General features: G+C 41.7%; 1 protein-coding gene across 1 annotated transcript in view; it reads left to right on the top strand.

The window, feature by feature from the left end:
• The window catches only part of LOC147455620 (uncharacterized), a 32,090-nt gene extending 28,973 nt beyond the window's left edge, over nt 1-3,117 (top strand). The window contains exons 4-6 of the mRNA XM_086515291.1: nt 2,387-2,608; nt 2,786-2,810; nt 2,892-3,117. Of these exons, the coding sequence (XP_086371417.1) occupies nt 2,387-2,608; nt 2,786-2,810; nt 2,892-3,002 (358 nt within the window). The 3' untranslated portion in view covers nt 3,003-3,117. The remainder of the gene's footprint in view (nt 1-2,386; nt 2,609-2,785; nt 2,811-2,891) is intronic.
• Nucleotides 3,118-19,365: the final 16,248 nt, after the last annotated feature.

The following is a 19,365-nucleotide window of genomic DNA, read 5'->3' as shown; positions in this document are numbered from 1 at the left end:
ACCATGTATATGTACATATGCGCAATCCCTTGCTCCAAAAAACTCACCAAACAAGTTCTCAAACAAAATTCATAAAACTGCTAAATTAAACTGAAAAAGCATTCCCGACATCAATCGAGCTTGAAAAAAAACAACTAGCTTTCCATCTTGAAAATTGCACCAAAATTAGGGTTAGATTTCTTCCATAAGGTCATAGCCGACCGTAGCATGGTCCATAAGCTCTTGAATAGTCGAAACAGGCCTTGATAGCTAGTGTTCCTGTGGCGGTGATGGTAGCCCCAAGATATAGCAATCACGCTGGGCCTCCAAGATTATTTGCTAGGGTTTTGACACGAAGATTCTTTGATAAAATTCCTTGTGCAACTTGGAAGCGCCATCTTGCTCTGTCCGCTCTTTTGTAGGACTGGTACGCTTTCAGAAAAGAACACATGTGAAGCTCTGATACCACTTTAATGGGAACAGAAACCACTTGCCAGCGAAAAAGAACAGACTGAACAACGGGTGAACAACTTTAAGCACTTTAAATAACAATTGAACTCAGAGATGCACGACACACGAGACGAGTGACGTGGAGCTCCACCCTAAGAGAGCACTGGCCCCAATCCCTTGTGGTGCCCCTTTTGGTATTTCTTTATATTGCTTGAACTCAGTACATCGCCGTTACTCTATCCTCTGCACTCCCACACGGAGACGTGCCAGAGAATGAGCCCTTAGCTCATATTTAAAGGCCCTTGCCGATGAAAAGCAGTTACATGAAAAGATTCAAGTTCTAAAAGCATCTGGCCCAAAAACTGGTGCCCAAAAGCTGTTAGCACGGATTTGGAAAAATCCGTACAGCCTGTGAACGCGAAATCCAAGACTGTCCGTACAGCTGCCACGTCATCATGTCAGTGCAAATTGCGGGCTGTCCGTACTGTTGCTGCAGTTCTCCACGCAAGAGTTTCTGGTGTGTGTGTGTGTGTGTGTGTGTGCACGCGCCTGCTGGTCCTACATTATTTAATCTCTTTAGGTCACTTGGGGCCCCATCGGACGGGGTCCCACTCGGCAAGACTCTGTGAGTGGGTAAAACTTCTTATGCTGCTTTTTCTTCTTAGGGTTTAGGCTGGATTTGCAGTTGGCTCCGTTCTTCAGTGGCTTGAGAGGTCAGCAGTTTGTTACACTTTGCTCCCCCACCAGCTTCCTCACCTTGTGTTGCAGACTCCCTGCCACTTGTTCGGGCATTTCTCCCTATGTTGATCCTACCGGTTTGTTGGTGCTCTCCAGGTTCCGGTTTGGTCTTTCCTCTTTGGTTCTTGTTTTGTTTTTGCTTTTGCTTTTTGTGTTGGTCGGTGTGTTTCTCTCTTCGCTTGCTTCTGTGTCGTGGGTGCATGCGTACGTGTGTGTGGAAGCTTGCACTTAGTCTTTGTGTATGTGTGTTACTTGTTGGCCTCTCAGGCTTGCTTTCGTGCGTGCGTGAATGCTTGTCCTTCTGGTCTGTTTTGTCTGCTTTTCTGTTGTTTTTGTTTGTCTTGTTTTCCTTCCTCTTATTTTGGTGGGCTTGGGTTGTTGTTTTTGGGGTTTTGGTTTTTGTTGTTGCTTGTTGGTAATTGGTTTGTTTAGGGTCGGCTAGCTGCTTTCATCTCTGCTCTCTCTACCAAGCTTCTTCGGCATATTTTCTCCTGGATGCTGTGTTTAAGCCTCCTACACTCGTCTCCCGGAAGTTCCATCTCCAGCAATGGTCTTGGGAGCCAACTTTAGCAAGTGGACTGCTTGATCTTCTGGAAGAAAGTTCCTTGTCAGCTCTAGTGAAGTGGTTTGTTACCCACCTTGTGACATCCTCCTGAAGTATCTTTGGTGATGTCAGTTGCCTCTTCACCCCCATCTTCATCACCAACTGCTCTTTCCCTTTTGTTCCTCCGTTACGCCTTGTTGTCAGATTTTACCAGTTGACGGACATCGGTCCAACACTCAGCTTCTCGTAGCTGCTACTATCATCTTCACCGCTCGTGGCTTTTGGTGGCTCGGTCCTTGATTTACAGTTGCTTAATGGGCTTTTGGTTGAAGTGCATATCTTTCATAGGCTACTGACATCCCCTCTCCACTTAGCTTGCCAAGGCACTTTTTACTCTCTTTAGGAGAGGTGTTTTACCCTAGCCCTCAAGTCTTTTCTGTTGGGCCATGTGCCTAGTTGTATCTCATTTTTACAGTTTTCTGTTTGATACCTACGGGCCTGCTATGTAAACGTTGATGTACTTGCTTTCAGAATAGGCACCATTGGGGCATTCTGGGAGATTTTCAAGTAATAGGATCAGCCTCCTTGCCTTGCAGAGAGAGAGAGAGAGAGAGAGAGAGAGAGAGAGAGAGTTCTTGTCAATTTGACTTTAATTTGTTTAATATTTGCATGCAGAAGCCTCAAATTGTGCCTGGTGTGTGGTGGTTTGAGGAGGGTGCACTGTGTCAAATGCAAAGGCCGAGGGCGAGAGCTCCCAGATTGGACCTCTAGTTTAATAGCAGCATGGAATAGAAAAACAATTGCAGAGTCACCATCCTCCCCTTGCATCTTTTGTGAAGGCAAAGGGCACTTTCCGTGCTCCTCATGCTCATTATGCAAAAGTCCCAGCAAGCGAAGGTCATTTTGAAGGAAATTGGCTAAATTTTACACATTTTAGTGTAAAAAACAGACGGTCTGGTAAGGTCAGGGGAGAACAAATTCTACGGTGATTGGTCGGAGTTTTTATCAAGTAATGCCATCTGCTAGCAGACACAATTTTGTTGCTGATAGCTGATTGGTTTGATTGTTGGTCAGGATTTGCCAAGATGTCGTGTGTAAGGTATGAAGCCCATCAAGCTATCCATGTTCATTGTTAAAACTATGTATAAACAGACAATGTTCAAACAATGTATTTAAATAGACTGAACAACCTTTGCCAGTGGATTATGTGAATGATATGTGGCATGCACGAGAGCTCGCAAGTGGACGATGTCCTCTTCCACTATACCAGTATATGGAAGAAGGAGACTAGTGTCATAGCAATGCATGGAAGTGACTCGGTTCTCGCTGATGTGACAAATTAGGTATTGTGGGACTCTTTTGTAGGTCATGGATTCAAAGGAAAAAATGTTTTCTGGGGGGTTAAAAAATAATCACATGGCTCACAGAAATTGATAATTTTTCAACCACTCTCTCCACCTCAAGCCTTGATCTCTTCACTTTACATGTCATATACACGCCACGTGAAGGTTGCACACCTTAAGAAAATCTTGTTTACTTGAAATGTGCCTGTGGAAAAGTTTGACTTTTAGCTAAATAGAATCGATGGAGAGTCCCATATCCTACATATTCAAGGATTGCCTAAGCACCTACTTATAAATGCACCAAATTGGAGCCTTTAGCACATAAAATGGGTACTATATCATGATAGGATTATAACATAAGCATGACAATGAGTTACAAGGACCCATGAATATCCAAGCACTGGCATACATTGGTAGCTTTACAACAAATTTTTCATAAATTAATAGATTGCTTGGTGTCCTGTGTTTAAAATTGTTCTTGTATAGTCTGAAATGCAAAAAAATCCACAACTATACATGGCTTTAGATTAAATGAGATGAACAAGCACAATTTACACAAACACTTTCTTTGAAAAAAAACATGCTCAAACAAGGTGTTGCCAAAACTTACGGCCCTTGCACGTCCATGATGATGGCTTTTCTCCATGAAGCCTTGTAAGTGCTCTCTCTCTCTCTCTCTCTCTCTCTCTCTCTCTCATAGCCAAGATTACATACTCAGGGGCAAACCCTTGTGAGTGCCTCACTTCGTTCCCCACACACACACACACACACACACACAGGCAAGCCCTTGTGAGTGCCTCACTTTGTTCCATTCAAGGTACTCTCATAAACTCCTAGTTCTTGCTATGAGAGAGAGAGAGAGAGAGAGAGAGAGAGAGTTTAGCATCACATAAACAGTAGAAGAGGCCTCATATCTATCTAACAAGACTTGACACACACACACACACACACACTTCTCTTGTTTCATAAATATATATATAGTGTTTTTCCTATGATGTTAAAATCTCTCTCTCTCTCTCTCTCTCTCTCTCTCTTTCACACACACACACACACACACACACACACACCAAAGAGAGGATAAGTTGGGAGAGAGAGAGAGTTCTTCTCAAACATAGGGAGCACACTGAATAGTCTATATTGCATTATACATTAGCCCCCCCTCAAAGGCCACACTAGAGATTGTATTGAAATTTTCAATGTTGAGTGGAAGCATACACAATTAATTTGGACGGGAAAGGAAAATATTCAAATCTTCAAGGCAAACAACAAAACCTTGGTAGCCTCTTTATCCTTTTGAAAGCCCCCAATGCTTTAATTGAGTTCTAGTAATGGGAATTTTAGCTCAAATTAATGATCATAGTCAACCACTAAACTAGCCATAAAAGTAATCCTAAACTACCCCATAACACAGACCATAAACACGACTATGTCTTGCAAGTAAACTACCAAGGTTGTAATGGCCAATTGAAATGGCTCCTTCATCCCCAATACTTGGGAGGGTTTATTAAGCCTTATCCTTGCCCATGTCCTCTAAAGATGTTGTTTGAAATTTGACGTGGATGCTTATGATCCTATCAAGAAAATGATAAATGTTTAAGTTGTTGAAAGAGTCGTTCTTGAAAACTGAAGCATAATAATGGGGATTCAAATCCCTCTCCAAACTACCGTGCATTTCTTGGGCATGAGCATGGTCCTATTTTTTTTAGTGAAATTGTGTTGCTCTAAAGAGGTGACACATATGGGCTAAGGTAGTATATCCAAGAGATGAGGGTATGGTCCTATAGGGACAAAGGAAGACCCCCCAAAATAACAATTCATTTGTTGAATTGCGTGTTTTTCTTGAGGAATAAGGGGCCCTTCAACAAAAACAACTTCTTTCTAGACATTAGAAATGACATTGAAGGGTAGATTCATACTCATTCCATTATTTGGATATGACCGTTTATGGGAATTCCATGGCTTTTTTTCTGAAAATATAGTTCAATTTTTGTTGTCATGTACCAAGGAGATAGATATGAGCTCACAAAATGTATATGATATGTTGTTGCCTCTATTCAGTGATGTAGATATGAATGCAAGTCCTCATGCGCAACCTTTGTAGGTTTGAACGAAATTCCAGATCAACCATTTTTTTGATGCACATTTACAAGATGTAATTGATGAGGATAGGGTTGAAAACAAACATGCTAGATATATGCCAAGATGGTTGGCGCAAACTTTGCATAACAGTAAATTGGGTGAATCTTTGTCTAGTAATACTTATTCAAGTTTTTAGCATGCCTCTTATCCATGAGATTGTTATGTTTTGGCTTGATGAGGAAGAGCCTCTATTATCTAATGAAGCACAAAACTTAGAACTTTGGCTGGATGCAATGCAATGTATGTATGATTCTATTGCAAAGAATGGCATACGGTCTTTGTGTGACTTTCCTCTTGGCCATCGATACAAAATGGGTTTTCAAGTCGAAATATAATCTTGATGATAGTGTCAATTACTAATATAAGTATAAACTTGTGGCAAAAGGGTATGCTCACAAAAGGGCATTGATTTTGACGAGGCTTTACCATTCGTATAGCATTTGTGCAATGGTAGCTCTTAATGACTAGAATGTACATCAATTGGATATAAAGACTGCGTTTTTGAGTGGCGATTTGCATGAGGAAGTTTATGAATTGTAGCTCATGGTTGTGTCAAAAAAAGGGTAGGAAAATAGGGTGTGCATGCTTAAAGAGGCATTGTTTGGTTTAGAGTAAGCTCCACGTGCTTGGTCTGAGAAAATTCATGCTAATTTGCATACAAATAGTTTTGAAAAAGGTTCAAGTGGGAGCACTTTGTATGTCAAGCATGTGAATTACATATTTTTTTATCCTTTTGCTGTATGTTCATGACATGTTGCTCATTGGACCAAATGAGGGACATATTGCTAATTTTAGGACTGATTTGAATGTCTCTTTTAAAATGTTAGATTTGGGCATTTTTCATCATTATTTGGGCATACAATTTATCCAAGTTAATGGAGGTATTGCTTTGTATCAAACAAGTATATTGAGACATTGTTTGTAAATTCCAATCTTGCAGATTTCAAGTTTATTGCTAATTATATGGAGACGGGTTTGAAGCTTAGTCTTCATGACTCTAGAGGTTACTTTGATGTCACACTCTATCAACAAACTAGAAGCTACCTCATTTATGTTTGCATTACTAGGCCAAATGTTCAATATGCAATCTCACATGTAAATATATGCATAGCTCCTTAGGGTCTATACATTGGATGACAGTTAAGAGAATCTTTTGCTACTTGAGTGGCAAGGTACACCTTGGGTTGTTTTATCCCAAGGGGAAACCATTGCCACAAGATTTACATGCTTTCTCATAATTGGATTGGGAAGTGTATTTTATTTGTGAGCTTTTGTTTTTGAGCTTTTGCAATTGAAACTATTTTTTCGAGCTTTTTTCCACTTGTTTCATTGCATCAAGGCTACACATTGATTGATGGCCTACTTACACAATTATTTAAAAATGGACAATGTCCATGTGGTGACATATGAAAAAATTAGTACTAGCAAATTGCAAAAAGAATTGCATCTCACTAAAGTGTGGAAAACCCATCAAAAACTAATACAATATCCAAAAAAAATTATCTACAGGGCATTGACCAAAGAGCCATCCTTTGAACAAAATTTCCATGCTCTCGTTTTGGTTCGATGCTAATTGCCATATCCATGACTACATAGACAACGCTAAAAAATAGCAAATGTTCAAGATTGTGTTACTTCCATTCATAGAGCATCTTTCACCTTACATGGTTGACCCAACGAAAAGTTAAGATCTGTGGATGTTAGTGTCAACTGATGTATGACCATGTGTTTCTTGAGATGAAGACCAAGAATATGCATGTACATGTAATACATGTGTTTACATGCAACAAATGCTTTTTGAGAAATTTCTCATTTTGAAAATCAAGACATGTGCATCTAAGCTCTTCGTTGATGTGAACATCATAAGGGTTCTCCGTGAGTAGTCAAAACACAACACGTAGCCTTTGTGTTATTGTAACCTCCTCCATGAAGGTCAAAATCATGCTACTAGTAGCTGCCTCCAATCCTTTTTGTGCTTTTTTTGAAATCCCATGCCTCCACTTTCACCTTCTACTACTGGATCCTTCCTCTCCAAATGCATGAGGTTTCATGTTTGCGGCTAGTACACGTGTGGTCAAATGTGCAATCTAGAATCTAGCCTCTTTTAGCATGGAAAACTCTTCCATCAAGATGTTAGTTCCCTTTATTACGGGCCACAATTCTAGTACAACAAACATTCTCCAAAGCACAAAGGGTTAGTCTTTATATAGGAAGGATGGTGTGCCATGTTAGAGGTTACTTGATTGATTTTTGCAGATTTTTCTACGGCTTACTTGTGGATGCATTATGTTTAAATTCATTGGGTAAGCTATATTTATTTTTGTATGATTATAGGTTGACTTAAATGTTCCCTTTTTGAATGAAATGTACACTTCAAAGGGCTAATAGTCCTGAAGTAACACAAGCTCTCTACAAGTTGTTAGGGTTCATACAAGTTGTTAGTGTTGGGTTAAAGGGCCGTGTGCCCGGCTGCCCGTTGTTCAGCCGCCCATGTACAGCCATTCATTTACTCATTCATAATAACTATACTCATAACTACACATTGTAGTGTGAGTACCGCCCCGCCACACACTGTGTCTATCTCCTTCTTCGTGTTGGCTCTCTGTGTGTGTGCTCTCCGATCCCTACAAGTGGTATCAAAGCTTGGTAGTGAGAGCATTGAGAGCTTCATCATCATTGTTGAGTGTGTTGAAACTTGCTGCTGTTTCATTGCCGTTTTTCGGTTTCGCGCACGCGCGCATTTCTAAAGAGCAGAAGGTTTTTCTGAGCTTGGCATTGGAAGGTTCAGCACTCCGCGAGTATTTTCAGTAGGCGTCCTGGGGTTTAACCCCCCTTTCGGAGCCATTCGTGCCATCAGAAATCCCATCCGAGCTACAGACTAGGAGCTGCGTTTTTCAGCTCTCTTTGGTAGTTTTCTGCTGCCAGAGCTTCCATAGCCATTACAGGTGCCATTGTTATAGTGTCTTCCACTTACGTGAGCCCACAGCTCATTTGAGAGTGTGTAGCCTCTTCTTGGAGTGGCCTCATACACACAGAAAGAGTGGGAGTTTTGGCGACATTGTCTTCTTCGACTACAGGTACAGGTACAGGTACAGGTACGGGTACAGGTTACAGGTTACAGGGAGCTTTGGATACAGGTCTCTTCTGTGGTTACAAAACATGTATTTTGACTGTGGGACAGCCATGTATATGGTTGTGGTTTGAGTGGGAGCTTCTACTCTTCTCGGCAGTCTGTTTATGCGTGTTCTTGAGCTACAGGTTTACATCATCTATGTATGTTGATGGATGTGGATATGGCAGTTTGACAGACACTCTTTATGCATGATATTGTGGAGATTTGGTTCACTTATATATAGAGCGGGTTTGCTCTTGCTTGCAGTGTTGCGGTTTGAGTACGGATAGGTACTTGGTTGACAGTAGAGATTGGACTTCGTTGAGCTTGTGCATTGGTTATATGCTCACTTGGATCCATTTATGCTCATGGATTTCTGTAAGCTTGGTCAGCTTATGTCTCTATTGTGGTTATTCAGACATGGAGTATGTTTATGCCTCTATGACAGCTCATTGTTGATGCATTTTGTGGCACAGTTTGCCTAGGCCGGTTGAGTTACAGGTGTCACGGGTTTATGCATTTGTTTGTGGATTTCTACGTACGTTTTTTGACCATATTATGGGCTGATTTATACTCTATGCGTTTGCTCTTTGATTGAGCAGCAGGTGTTGTCAGATTTGCAACACTACTTTGTTGTGGCAGTTTGTTGGTTGGTTACAGGTTTCTCATTGTTGCATTCTTGTTGTAATGGGCACTAAAGAGGACACAGTTTTCAATATTGAGAAGTTGGATGGTGCTAACTTCTCATATTGGAAAGATCAGATTTGGGATGTCTTGGTGCAGAAGAAACAGATTCGACCTCTAAAGTTGCAGGGAGTTAAGCCAGAGAACATGGAGAGGGATGATTGGGAGGAGTTGGATGAGATGTGCAGGTCTACCATTAGGCTTTCCCTTTCAAAGTCTGTTTATTACAATGTGAAAGATGCACAGGGTGGAGCTTATGAGCTATGGCAGCGGATTTGCGATATGTATGATAAGCATTCGGCTGCTTCTATGGTGTATTGGATTAAAAAGCTTATTGATTTGCGAATGGAGGAAGGTGCTTCCATGAATGCGCATTTGAATGAGTTCAATACAATTTTCAGCCAACTTGCTACGCAGGAAATTACGTTTGAGGAAAATGTAAAAGCTATGTTTTTACTTGTCACGTTGCCTAAGTCATGGGACACATTTAGGACAGCCATAAGTAACTCAGTTCCTGCGAATGAGTTGACAAGTACTAATGTGGAGTCTAGTCTTCTCACGGAAGAGATTAATCGAAAGAATAATGCAGGTAGTAAGTCTTCTAGTGCAATGGTTGTCAGAGGCAGGACTATGGACAAGTATAAGTCCAACAGGGGTAAATCTAGAAGCAAGTCCCGTGCAGGCATAAGTAAAAAGGATGTGGAATGTTTTCATTGTGGTAGAAAAGGCCATTTCAAAAAGGATTGTTACAAGTGGAAAAGGGAAAATGGAGATGGTAAGAAGAAAGACCATGATGCTAAGGACAAGCCTAAATCCAATGTCAAGATTGAGGAGTTAAATGCAACACAGGGAGAGTGTAGCTCTCAAGATGACCATGTATGTGCTCCGACTAGTGCTACTAGTGAAGAGCTTGGTGATGTGTTGCTTGCATCCTATTTTGATGATGCTTTTCTTCTCACTCATGAGCGTAGTATGCCTATGGATTGGGTCATTGACAGTGGTGCTTCTTTTCACGTTACGCCTCATAGGTCGTGGTTTCATGACTACGATGCTTTGAGCACAGGTACTGTCAGGATTGCCGATGGGCGTTCTATGCAGATTCATGGCATTGGGGATATTCATTTGGCTATGCCAAACTCTACTACGTTTGTCTTGCAGCGTGTGCGTCATGTGCCGGCTCTTGCAAAAAGCTTGATTAGTGTGGGTCAGTTGGATTCACTTGGTTTCAATGTATCTTTTGGTGATGGAGGTTGGAAGATCACTAAGGGCAGCCTTGTTTTGGTTAAAGGTGCTAAGAGGAATACGTTGTATTCCCTTTGTGTAGCTAGTGTGGCTGATCACATTGTGGGGATCACTGAGCAACCTCGTGCTTCTTTATGGCATCAGCGTTTGGGGCATATGTCACTAAAAGGTTTGAAGTTGTTGGCACGTGCGGATTACATTCCCGTTTCAGATTTTGGTGGTTTTGAGTTTTGTGAGCATTGCCTTTATGGTCGACATGCTCGGTCTTCTCATAAGAAAAGTGTTCCACACAGATCTTTGGAAAAGCTAGCTTTGGTGCATAGTGATGTATGTGGTCCGATGCCCAATGCTTCTCTTGGAGGTGCTATGTACTTTGTTACGTTCATTGATGATGCTAGCAGGAAGGTATGGGCATACCCCATTCGTAAGAAGGATATGGTGTTTGATATATTTAAGCAATGGTTGGCTCTTGTTGAGAACCAATCAGGTTGTAAGTTGAAGTGCTTACGTACGGACAATGGGGGTGAATTTATGTCTCATGCTTTCACAACATTATGTGTTGAGAAGGGTATACGGCGCGAGCTTAGTGCTCCCTATACACCTCCTCAAAATGGTGTGGCAGAGCGCATGAACAGGACTATACAGGAAAAAGTCCGTAGTATGCTTTCTATGGCTGGTTTGTCAAATGGATTTTGGGCTGAAGCTGTTGCCACTTCTGTGCATTTGATAAATCGTTCACCTAGTGTTCCTTTGGGCTTCAAAGTGCCTGAAGAGGTATGGACAGGTTTGCCACCTTCGTATGGTCACCTTCGTGTTTTTGGCTGTGAAGCTTATGTACATGTACCTAAGGCAAAACGCAGCAAATTGGATCCAAAGAGCAAGAGATGTATCTTCTTGGGTTATGGTAGCTCTGGTGAGATGGGTTATCGATTGTGGGATCCTATTGACAGGAAGATTGTGCGCAGCCATGATGTTGTTTTTCATGAGGACTCTATGTATAGAGCATCACCGCGAACGGTTGAGGTTCGGCGTGTGATATTTGAGGAGGATGGTCATCGGTATGATGGTCCCATGGCTGCTCGTGGGCAGCCCATTGACCCTCAAGTGGGAGATCAGCCCTTGTTGGGAGATCATGTAGATGTGGGACAGCCAGATCAGCCCTTGTTGGGAGATCATGTAGATGTGGGACAGCCAGATGCACCTCCTGCACAGTCTTTGAGGCGTTCAGAGCGGCGTGCAAGACAGCCTCAGCGTTTTGTGCCTTCTATGGATTATGTATTGTTGACTGATTGCGGGGAGCCATCATGTTATGATGAGGCCATGTCTAGTGTTGACAAGCTCAAGTGGGAGCAGGCTATGCAGTCAGAGATGGATTCGTTGATCCAAAATAAAACGTGGGAGCTTACTCCTTTGCCAAAGGGTAAGAAGGCACTACCATGCAAGTGGGTTTACAAGATAAAATTGTGTTCAATGGATGCAAAGCCTAGGTACAAAGCAAGGCTTGTGGCTAAAGGATTCAAGCAACAGAAGGGCATTGATTTTGACGAGATCTTCTCCCCAGTGGTGAAGATGTCTACTTTGCGTATGTTGTTTGCCTTAGTAGCTACAGAAGACATGGAGTTGAAGCAAATGGATGTAAAGACAGCTTTCTTACATCCGGACTTGCACGAGGATTTGTACATGGAGCAACCAAGTGGGTTTGTTATTCATGGTTCAAAGAAGATGGTATGCCGGCTTCTCAAGACCTTGTATGGGCTGAAGCAATCATCTCGTGAATGGTATCGTAAGTTTGATGCATTCATGAGTTCATTGGGTTATGTACGCAGTTATGAGGACCCATACCTCTATACTCGCAAGGCTGCAGATGGTAGTCTTATTGTTTTGGTTTTGTATGTGGATGACATGCTAATCGCAGGGAAGTGTATTTCTGATGTGGATGCCTTGAAACATAGGCTACATGAGACCTTTTCCATGAAGGATCTTGGGGATGCCAGTCATATTTTGGGTATGCGGATCACTCGTGATCGTTCTCGCAAGATGCTCTTTCTTAGTCAGAAAGAGTACATTGACAGGGTGCTTGAGCGTTTTCATATGGAAGGGGGGAAGGCCATTAGTACCCCGTTGCCTCCATATGTAAAACTCAGCCATGATGACTGCCCTCAGACAGATTTGGAGACTACAGAGATGTCTCAGATTCCCTATGCGTCAGCTGTTGGTTCCTTGATGTATGCCATGGTGGCTACGCGTCCAGATCTTGCTCATGCAGTTGGTGTGGTTAGCAGGTACATGTCTAACCCGGGCAAGCGTCATTGGGATGCAGTGAGAGGTATTCTCAGATACTTGAGAGGGACTTCAGAGTTGTCCCTATGTTATGGTGAGAAGGATATGTCTGTTTGCGGATATACAGATTCAGACTATGCAGGGTCAGTGGACTCGAGGAAGTCTACTAGCGGCTATGTGTTCACAGTTGCAGGTGGACCGGTTTCGTGGGCATCACGTTTACAGCCATGCGTTGCTTTGAGCACTACAGAGGCTGAATATATGGCTGCCACTGAGGCTGCCAAGGAGGCCGTATGGCTCTCACGACTAGTGGGAGATCTTGGTATGGCTTGTGATGCTCCGATTCTACATTGTGATAGCCAGAGTGCCATAGCGTTGGCACGGAATCCTGTCTTCCATGCGAAGACAAAGCACATTGAGGTGAGGTATCACTTCATACGAGAGGTGCTAGAGGACAAGCGTATAGAGCTTGTCAAGGTACACACTGACGATAACCCTGCTGATCTACTCACGAAGTCGTTAGCCTCACAGCGGTTTGCACACTGTAGATCGCTGATGGGTATGGCTTGACTTCTTTTGCTGTACTTTGGCCACTTTAAAGGCACACTGCCTTTAAGTGGGAGATTGTTGGGTTAAAGGCCCGTGTGCCCGGCTGCCCGTTGTTCAGCCGCCCATGTACAGCCATTCATTTACTCATTCATAATAACTATACTCATAACTACACATTGTAGTGTGAGTACCGCCCCGCCACACACTGTGTCTATCTCCTTCTTCGTGTTGGCTCTCTGTGTGTGTGCTCTCCGATCCCTACAATTAGGGTTCAAGCCAAGTGGCCACCCGCCCATCACTAACCACCACTGACTTTTTCTTTTGGACATATAGAACAATAAGGAGCAATGAGTATTATCTTCTCATCAATGGGAGCTCCACCACATCGTGTCTCTCTTGCACTCACACACACGCACTTCTGTGCACACTCACAAGTGGTACCAGAGCTTTGGCTTCATGAAGGATGGAGTACTACAAAGAAGTGAGATTTTGGCTATGGTCAACTTGCTTTCGGCGAGCAACAACAAAATATGTGCTCATGAAAGCTTAAGGGATATTCCCAAGCTTGAGAGGAGAGGTATTGCAGGAGTGTATGCTTTTTTGCAGTTGTATTTGCAGAAAAAATGTAGATTTGATTTCTTGCAGATCATTTTTTGGGATTCAAAACAATGTTTTTTGCATATGGAATGTGGTTTATGCAAGGTCACGGTGTAACCTAGGGCTTGCAATGGTGATTCCCATTTGGGCTGATTTTGACCTCTGAAATTTATGCAGCAGCAAGGAAGAGAAGCGAAAGTAGAGAGAAGAAGCTCTCAACCTATTTTTCTCTCAGTGTCGGCATTGAAAAGAGAGAAGAGGTGCTGATTTCGGCACGAATACAAATCAGCCCAATGCTCTTCTCACACACACTTGGCATCTTTTTTGACATCGACATCAGCATCGATTTCGATGTCTTTGACATCAACATCGACATTGATTTTCAACTTTCGACACTTTTTTGGCATTGACGAGTAGGTTTTTTCACATACACAGGAGTACACAATGATGTATGTATTATGTGGTTCAGAGACCTATTTTCTCTGAGTGTTTTGCCATAGCCGCATCAGCTTCCAAATACAGGTTCGCATGAGTTTGTTTGCTACAGATCTACTTTCTTCTCTGTAGTTTTTAGAGAGATCTGTTTTTGATACACCACTTCTGACACATGTATGACATATGTGGTAGCATACAATTGTACAGTACGTTTGAGATTTTGGTCGAGAGGTACTCCCAGATTGTTTCTCATTATGGCTGGTCTTTTGGTTTTGTGAGCCATTTTTATGCCGTTATGTTCTCAAAATTCTGCCAAAATTTGCATCTATTGTCTACCTCTTTATGCCATTGACAAATTCGTCTTGGATTGGCAGATTCTTGCTCTAGTGGAGTTTTATGAAAAAATGCTAATGAGCTCTATTGAGAACGGTTTTTTTCTCTTGCAGGGAGAGACATGTGTACAAATTTGCTTGTATCTATTTCAGCACCTGTTTGTGCGCAATTTTGCTACACTACCAGAGACTTTCGTCAAATGTACTTTGAGTTGTGATACTGCCTCTTGGTACAACGTTGTGGAGCCATTTTTTGGCTTGTTCTTGGCAATTATCCGACCGTTTTTGAGACTCGGTCCGAAAGAGCCCAATCTAAGATTGTGGATAGTCTTTGAGTCAACATAGCCTTTTGTGAGGGTTGTTGTGTGGGGTTTTTTGAAGCTGAGCACTGGGGGACTGGGTTACCAAGTGTGAGGTGGATTAGTTGGTGCAAATCCCTTTCACGGCCTCGCCATAGGTTATGTATAAACGGGTATAGGTTCTTCGACCCCGAGTTGGCAATCATTTGACAGTTATTTGAGCAGTTCATGCCATTTTTTTCCACATACAATGCTTTTATGGTGGACCTAAACCTATATATATAGCCTTGAGTTCATATCACAAGCAACTCAAAGGGGCTCCCTCCAAAAGGAAGGATCTCCCCTTGCGTGAGCTATGGAGGGTGTCCTCACCTCATGCACGGACGCACATGGTTTCTATGTGGCTTTGTTAGCATTGTTTGTCACTATTGTGGTGGTCCTCTCTAGTGGTGTCGTCTGTCATGGCATTTTAGCATGGTGGTGTTCATACACAGCCCATGTTGGGCACCCTTGTGACCGTGTACAATAAATACAAATATTTTATGTGGGTGTTCCCATGAGCCTCGGGGAACAAGTAAACTTGGGAAAAAACATAAGGTCAAGGATGTGTGCATGAGGTTGTAATTCTAGAAACAAGAAGCTCAAAAAAGAATTGAGTTTTTTTTACAAATATTTTAGAACAAGGGAGAGAGGAGAAGGAGGGAGAGCAAGAATATTTTTTGGGAAGGGAGAACTGCCCCATCATTGTACATCCTTAGTTAATGCAAACAAGCTTGTCATAGCGGTCCATTTTGTTTTTCTTAAGTCATCTCGGTTCCCTTCTCTTTCTTATTTTGTGTAAGGCAACGGGTTGTGTGGGTGTAACCCCCGGCATCGATCTAGTGTGCACAAAAAAGAGAGAGGTTTTGAGACCAAAAGAGTATAGAGATGGAATTGTCATTGCTTGGTGATGTTAGGTTGCATAACTGCTAGTGCTTTTGTATTAGGTGAAAGAAATTGTGTAGTTCAATGTGTGTTTTCAAGTGGGTCAGAGGGTAGTGTACACCCTAAGCTATAGAGAGGCAATTGTGTGTACCATGGCCATGTTTTCTAATCCCTCTTTCCATCTTATGGTGCTCCCGCTACTAAGAAAAATTATTTGATTGCTCACTAGTCAAATAGGAATCATTTTTTAAGCTTGCAGAGATGGCAACAAGAACCTATGGATCTATCTGGATTGGTGAAGAGAATCTAGATGAATGGATGGATGATTTTGAGCTATACATGGTATCCCTATGCATGATGATAAAAGAAAGTTACAAACTAGGCTCTAGTGATGATGGATAAAGCAAGAGCATGGTATGGTACACTCGATGGAGAGCCTAGGCAAGCATGGCTAGCTTTGTGAACGTAGTTTCTTCAAGATTTAGGAAAGAGGTCACGAAATTGATAACAAAACAAATGATCACAACAAGTCAAAGGAAGGAAAGAAAGATGTTGGTCTGGTAGTAGATATGATGGGATTGCAAATAGAAGATGAGTCCTCTGAGCTTTGTAGAGTTTGGGGAAAAGTCAGAGATCAGGAGGCCCTTATCTTTTTCGACAGCGGAGCCAAGGCTAGCTTCATTTTGACGTAGTTGGCAGCTAGATTGGGGTGAAGCCAAAGGAGATGGGTCCCTAGATGGATGCTTCGATGGCAGCACTTGACAAAGAAGTTGTAGTTACCCCTTTGATATGCAAACTTTGGTTGCACGTCCAAGGGTATGTTCCACAAGAGGATTTTTTCATTATGCCCCGTGTAGGATGTGATGTGTAGTAGACTTGGGCACCCCAAGTCAATAATCTGACACAAAACATGAGATAAAACACTTAAAAATACTTCACACATCAATTGAGTCGACACGGCCCGACATAGTTCCATGCCTAGAGACATTGTCCCCAAAGACTAGCACCCCTTTTGGTATTTATTTTTATATCTTGAGCAAAATTTACAATGCCCGCGGGTCTCTCTTCTTTGAAGCTCGTCAAAAATATGAGCTAGAGAGTGGCCTCGGGGTTCAATTTAATGGCCCTGAGGGCTCTCAAAAAGTTGTTACATGAAAAGCTTCAAACTCAAAAGCACTAGTTTTAGAAAGCTGCCAGTGGTTCATGCGGAAATTCCATACAAACCTGTTGTAAAACATGGAGCATCCATACGATTTTCCATGTCAGCAACCAGCGTTATTTGTGGAGGGTCTATACAACTACCACATCAACACGTTTTATGCAATTTCTCTCTCCTCTTATTCTCTAGTTGTCCCTAGGGCCCCATCGGATGTGACCCTATAAGTTGGAAGAACTTATAGCTTTAGGTCTTATCAATTGGTCATGCCACGTCATAATTTTGTGACATGATTTCCTATTGGGAATTCCATGGCACTAAAAGAGTAGCGCAATGATTGTATACTATCAAAGCTACACGTGCTAGAATCAATGGATTTATCTTTCAATAAACTACAAGGTCAAATTCCCAAAAAAATCTCTGAATTGACGAGTCTTGCATTTTTTGATGCATCATTCAACAAAGATCTACAAGGGCCCATTCCAATTGGGCCTGCATTTCAGTCCAACATAAGCTACAAAGGTGATCCTCGTCTTTGTGGGCATCCCATTCTTAAACCATATGACAACATCATCAAGGAGAATCCTAGTCCTAGAAGTAGTGCTTATAACAGTAAAGAAGGTAATGTGCAAGATGATATGCATTTTCTATTTATAAGAATTTCAAATTGGGTTGAATTACGTGGTCTATGCTTGGGTATTGTGATTGGCTTTGTAGGCACATTATGGGCTCTTCATTCAAAATCAAGTCCTTTCAATGACTGCTTTGGGACTCGCAAAAAGAGATATTTTAAGTGATTAGTGTGCCATTCAAATCTTCAAAATAAGAAAATTTAGTACCATCTCACAAAATAAGATAGGGAATATACCTAAATATGTGCTAGTATATTCTGGTAAGCTAGTAGCTCTCATGTAGCACCAGTTATTGTTTTATGTATGTTGATTTTTCATGGGTACCACCTTGATGAAAAAGACTATTTAATATTGTACTAGTGTGTGGCCCATCCTATGGGGGGGGGGGGGGGGGGGGGGGGGAGAGAGAGAGAGAGAGAGAGAGAGAGAGAGAGAGAGAGAGAGCGAGAGAGAGAGAGAGAGAGAGAGAGACTTTCCTTGGCACCCAGTCCCCATCATGACCTCTTTCTCTTTGTTTGTTTTCCTTGGCCTCCACTCTAACCTCCAATTACTCTCTTTATGCTACGTGGCAAGGGCCTTGAAGGTGCATTAGATATAGCTTAGATATGTGGGTCGCCACTAATGTAGCATAGATCCAATGGATCTGACCCAAATTATTGTAGTGACCCAAGACTAACTCTAGTGAGTCTTCTCCTATGCATCATAGAAAATTGTCAGGGATTAGCTCAAATCAAATGTGCATTCACATATCCCCAACTACTCACTCCTAATCACTCCTCTCTACCTACTCAATTTCCCTAATGCTAAGTGCAAGAAGCATGAATAAGCTTCAACCATACTTTGAGCAAGGTGGTGTACTTGTGATGTAGCACCTTCATGAGAAAGAAGAGGAATCTTCTCTAATCCTACACTCTAACCACTTAATCTTCAACCAATCATACATATATTACATACACTAGGATAGTTAAGTAACAAGCACTAAGATTGATCATTGCAACAACATACTTAATATATAAATCACTTGATAAATCATCCATTCATTCAAGACAAGCAAATATATTGAGAGCAAAGAGTGAAAATGATGAGATTAAATAATGAAGAGCCACCATGTCTCAAGCATGGAGAATCTTGAAGGAGACATAGATACAATAGACTTCTTGGGAGGGGTGAAAGTGGAGATGGAGCTCTAATCCCTTAGTTCTCTTCTTGCTTTCAAAATTTGCACCTTAGAAAAAAAATGAAGGACTCTAATTCTTTCATGAAAGTCACTTTTATAGATGCATGAAATCCTTTAATGGGGTTCACACTTCGGACATCATATGTTGAAAGTGGCCATCTGAGTAAATGACTACAAAGAGGGAGCAAAAATTTATGGCTTCATCTTAACTATCATCCCTAGGGTTTCTATATCTAAGAGTCGGTAAAAAATTAAAGTGGATATATTCCAAATGCAAATCATATTTAATCTTCTCTTACACTTGCTTGTTGGTGAATCTATATCATGACACGATGAAGACCCGTAGGGATTTTCTTACTTTTGAAAGCTTCTTGTTTAAGTCACATGATCACGATTATGTACTTAGCTTCCACATTTGATGCCTTTGAGAGGTTGGCCAATATTGTAACTACAAAGCAGGTGAAATTGAGCTATTAATTCCTTGATTTGTGAAGTTCTAAGCATTCATAGATTTTGTGATAATTAACAAAGAGCTTGATAGATTAGTATTTCTTATTGTATCTACTTGCAATTCTCATCATAATGGAAAATTTTGTTGGAGGGGGGTTGGCCTCAAAAAATCAGACCCTCTACGTTGTGTCAATGTCTAATGTTTAGTGCAACTGATATGATAGTTAATATTTGCAACTTACAATTTACATGCATCAAGGGGTGTATTTGATATTTGGACTACTACCTATTGTAAAATTCTCT

The sequence above is a fragment of the Adiantum capillus-veneris genome, chromosome 6 (genome assembly GCF_014529385.1).
Source record: "Adiantum capillus-veneris isolate H3 chromosome 6, ASM1452938v2, whole genome shotgun sequence".
Classification (NCBI taxonomy): Eukaryota; Viridiplantae; Streptophyta; class Polypodiopsida; order Polypodiales; family Pteridaceae; genus Adiantum; species Adiantum capillus-veneris.
This window is presented reverse-complemented; position numbering and strand designations above follow the sequence as displayed.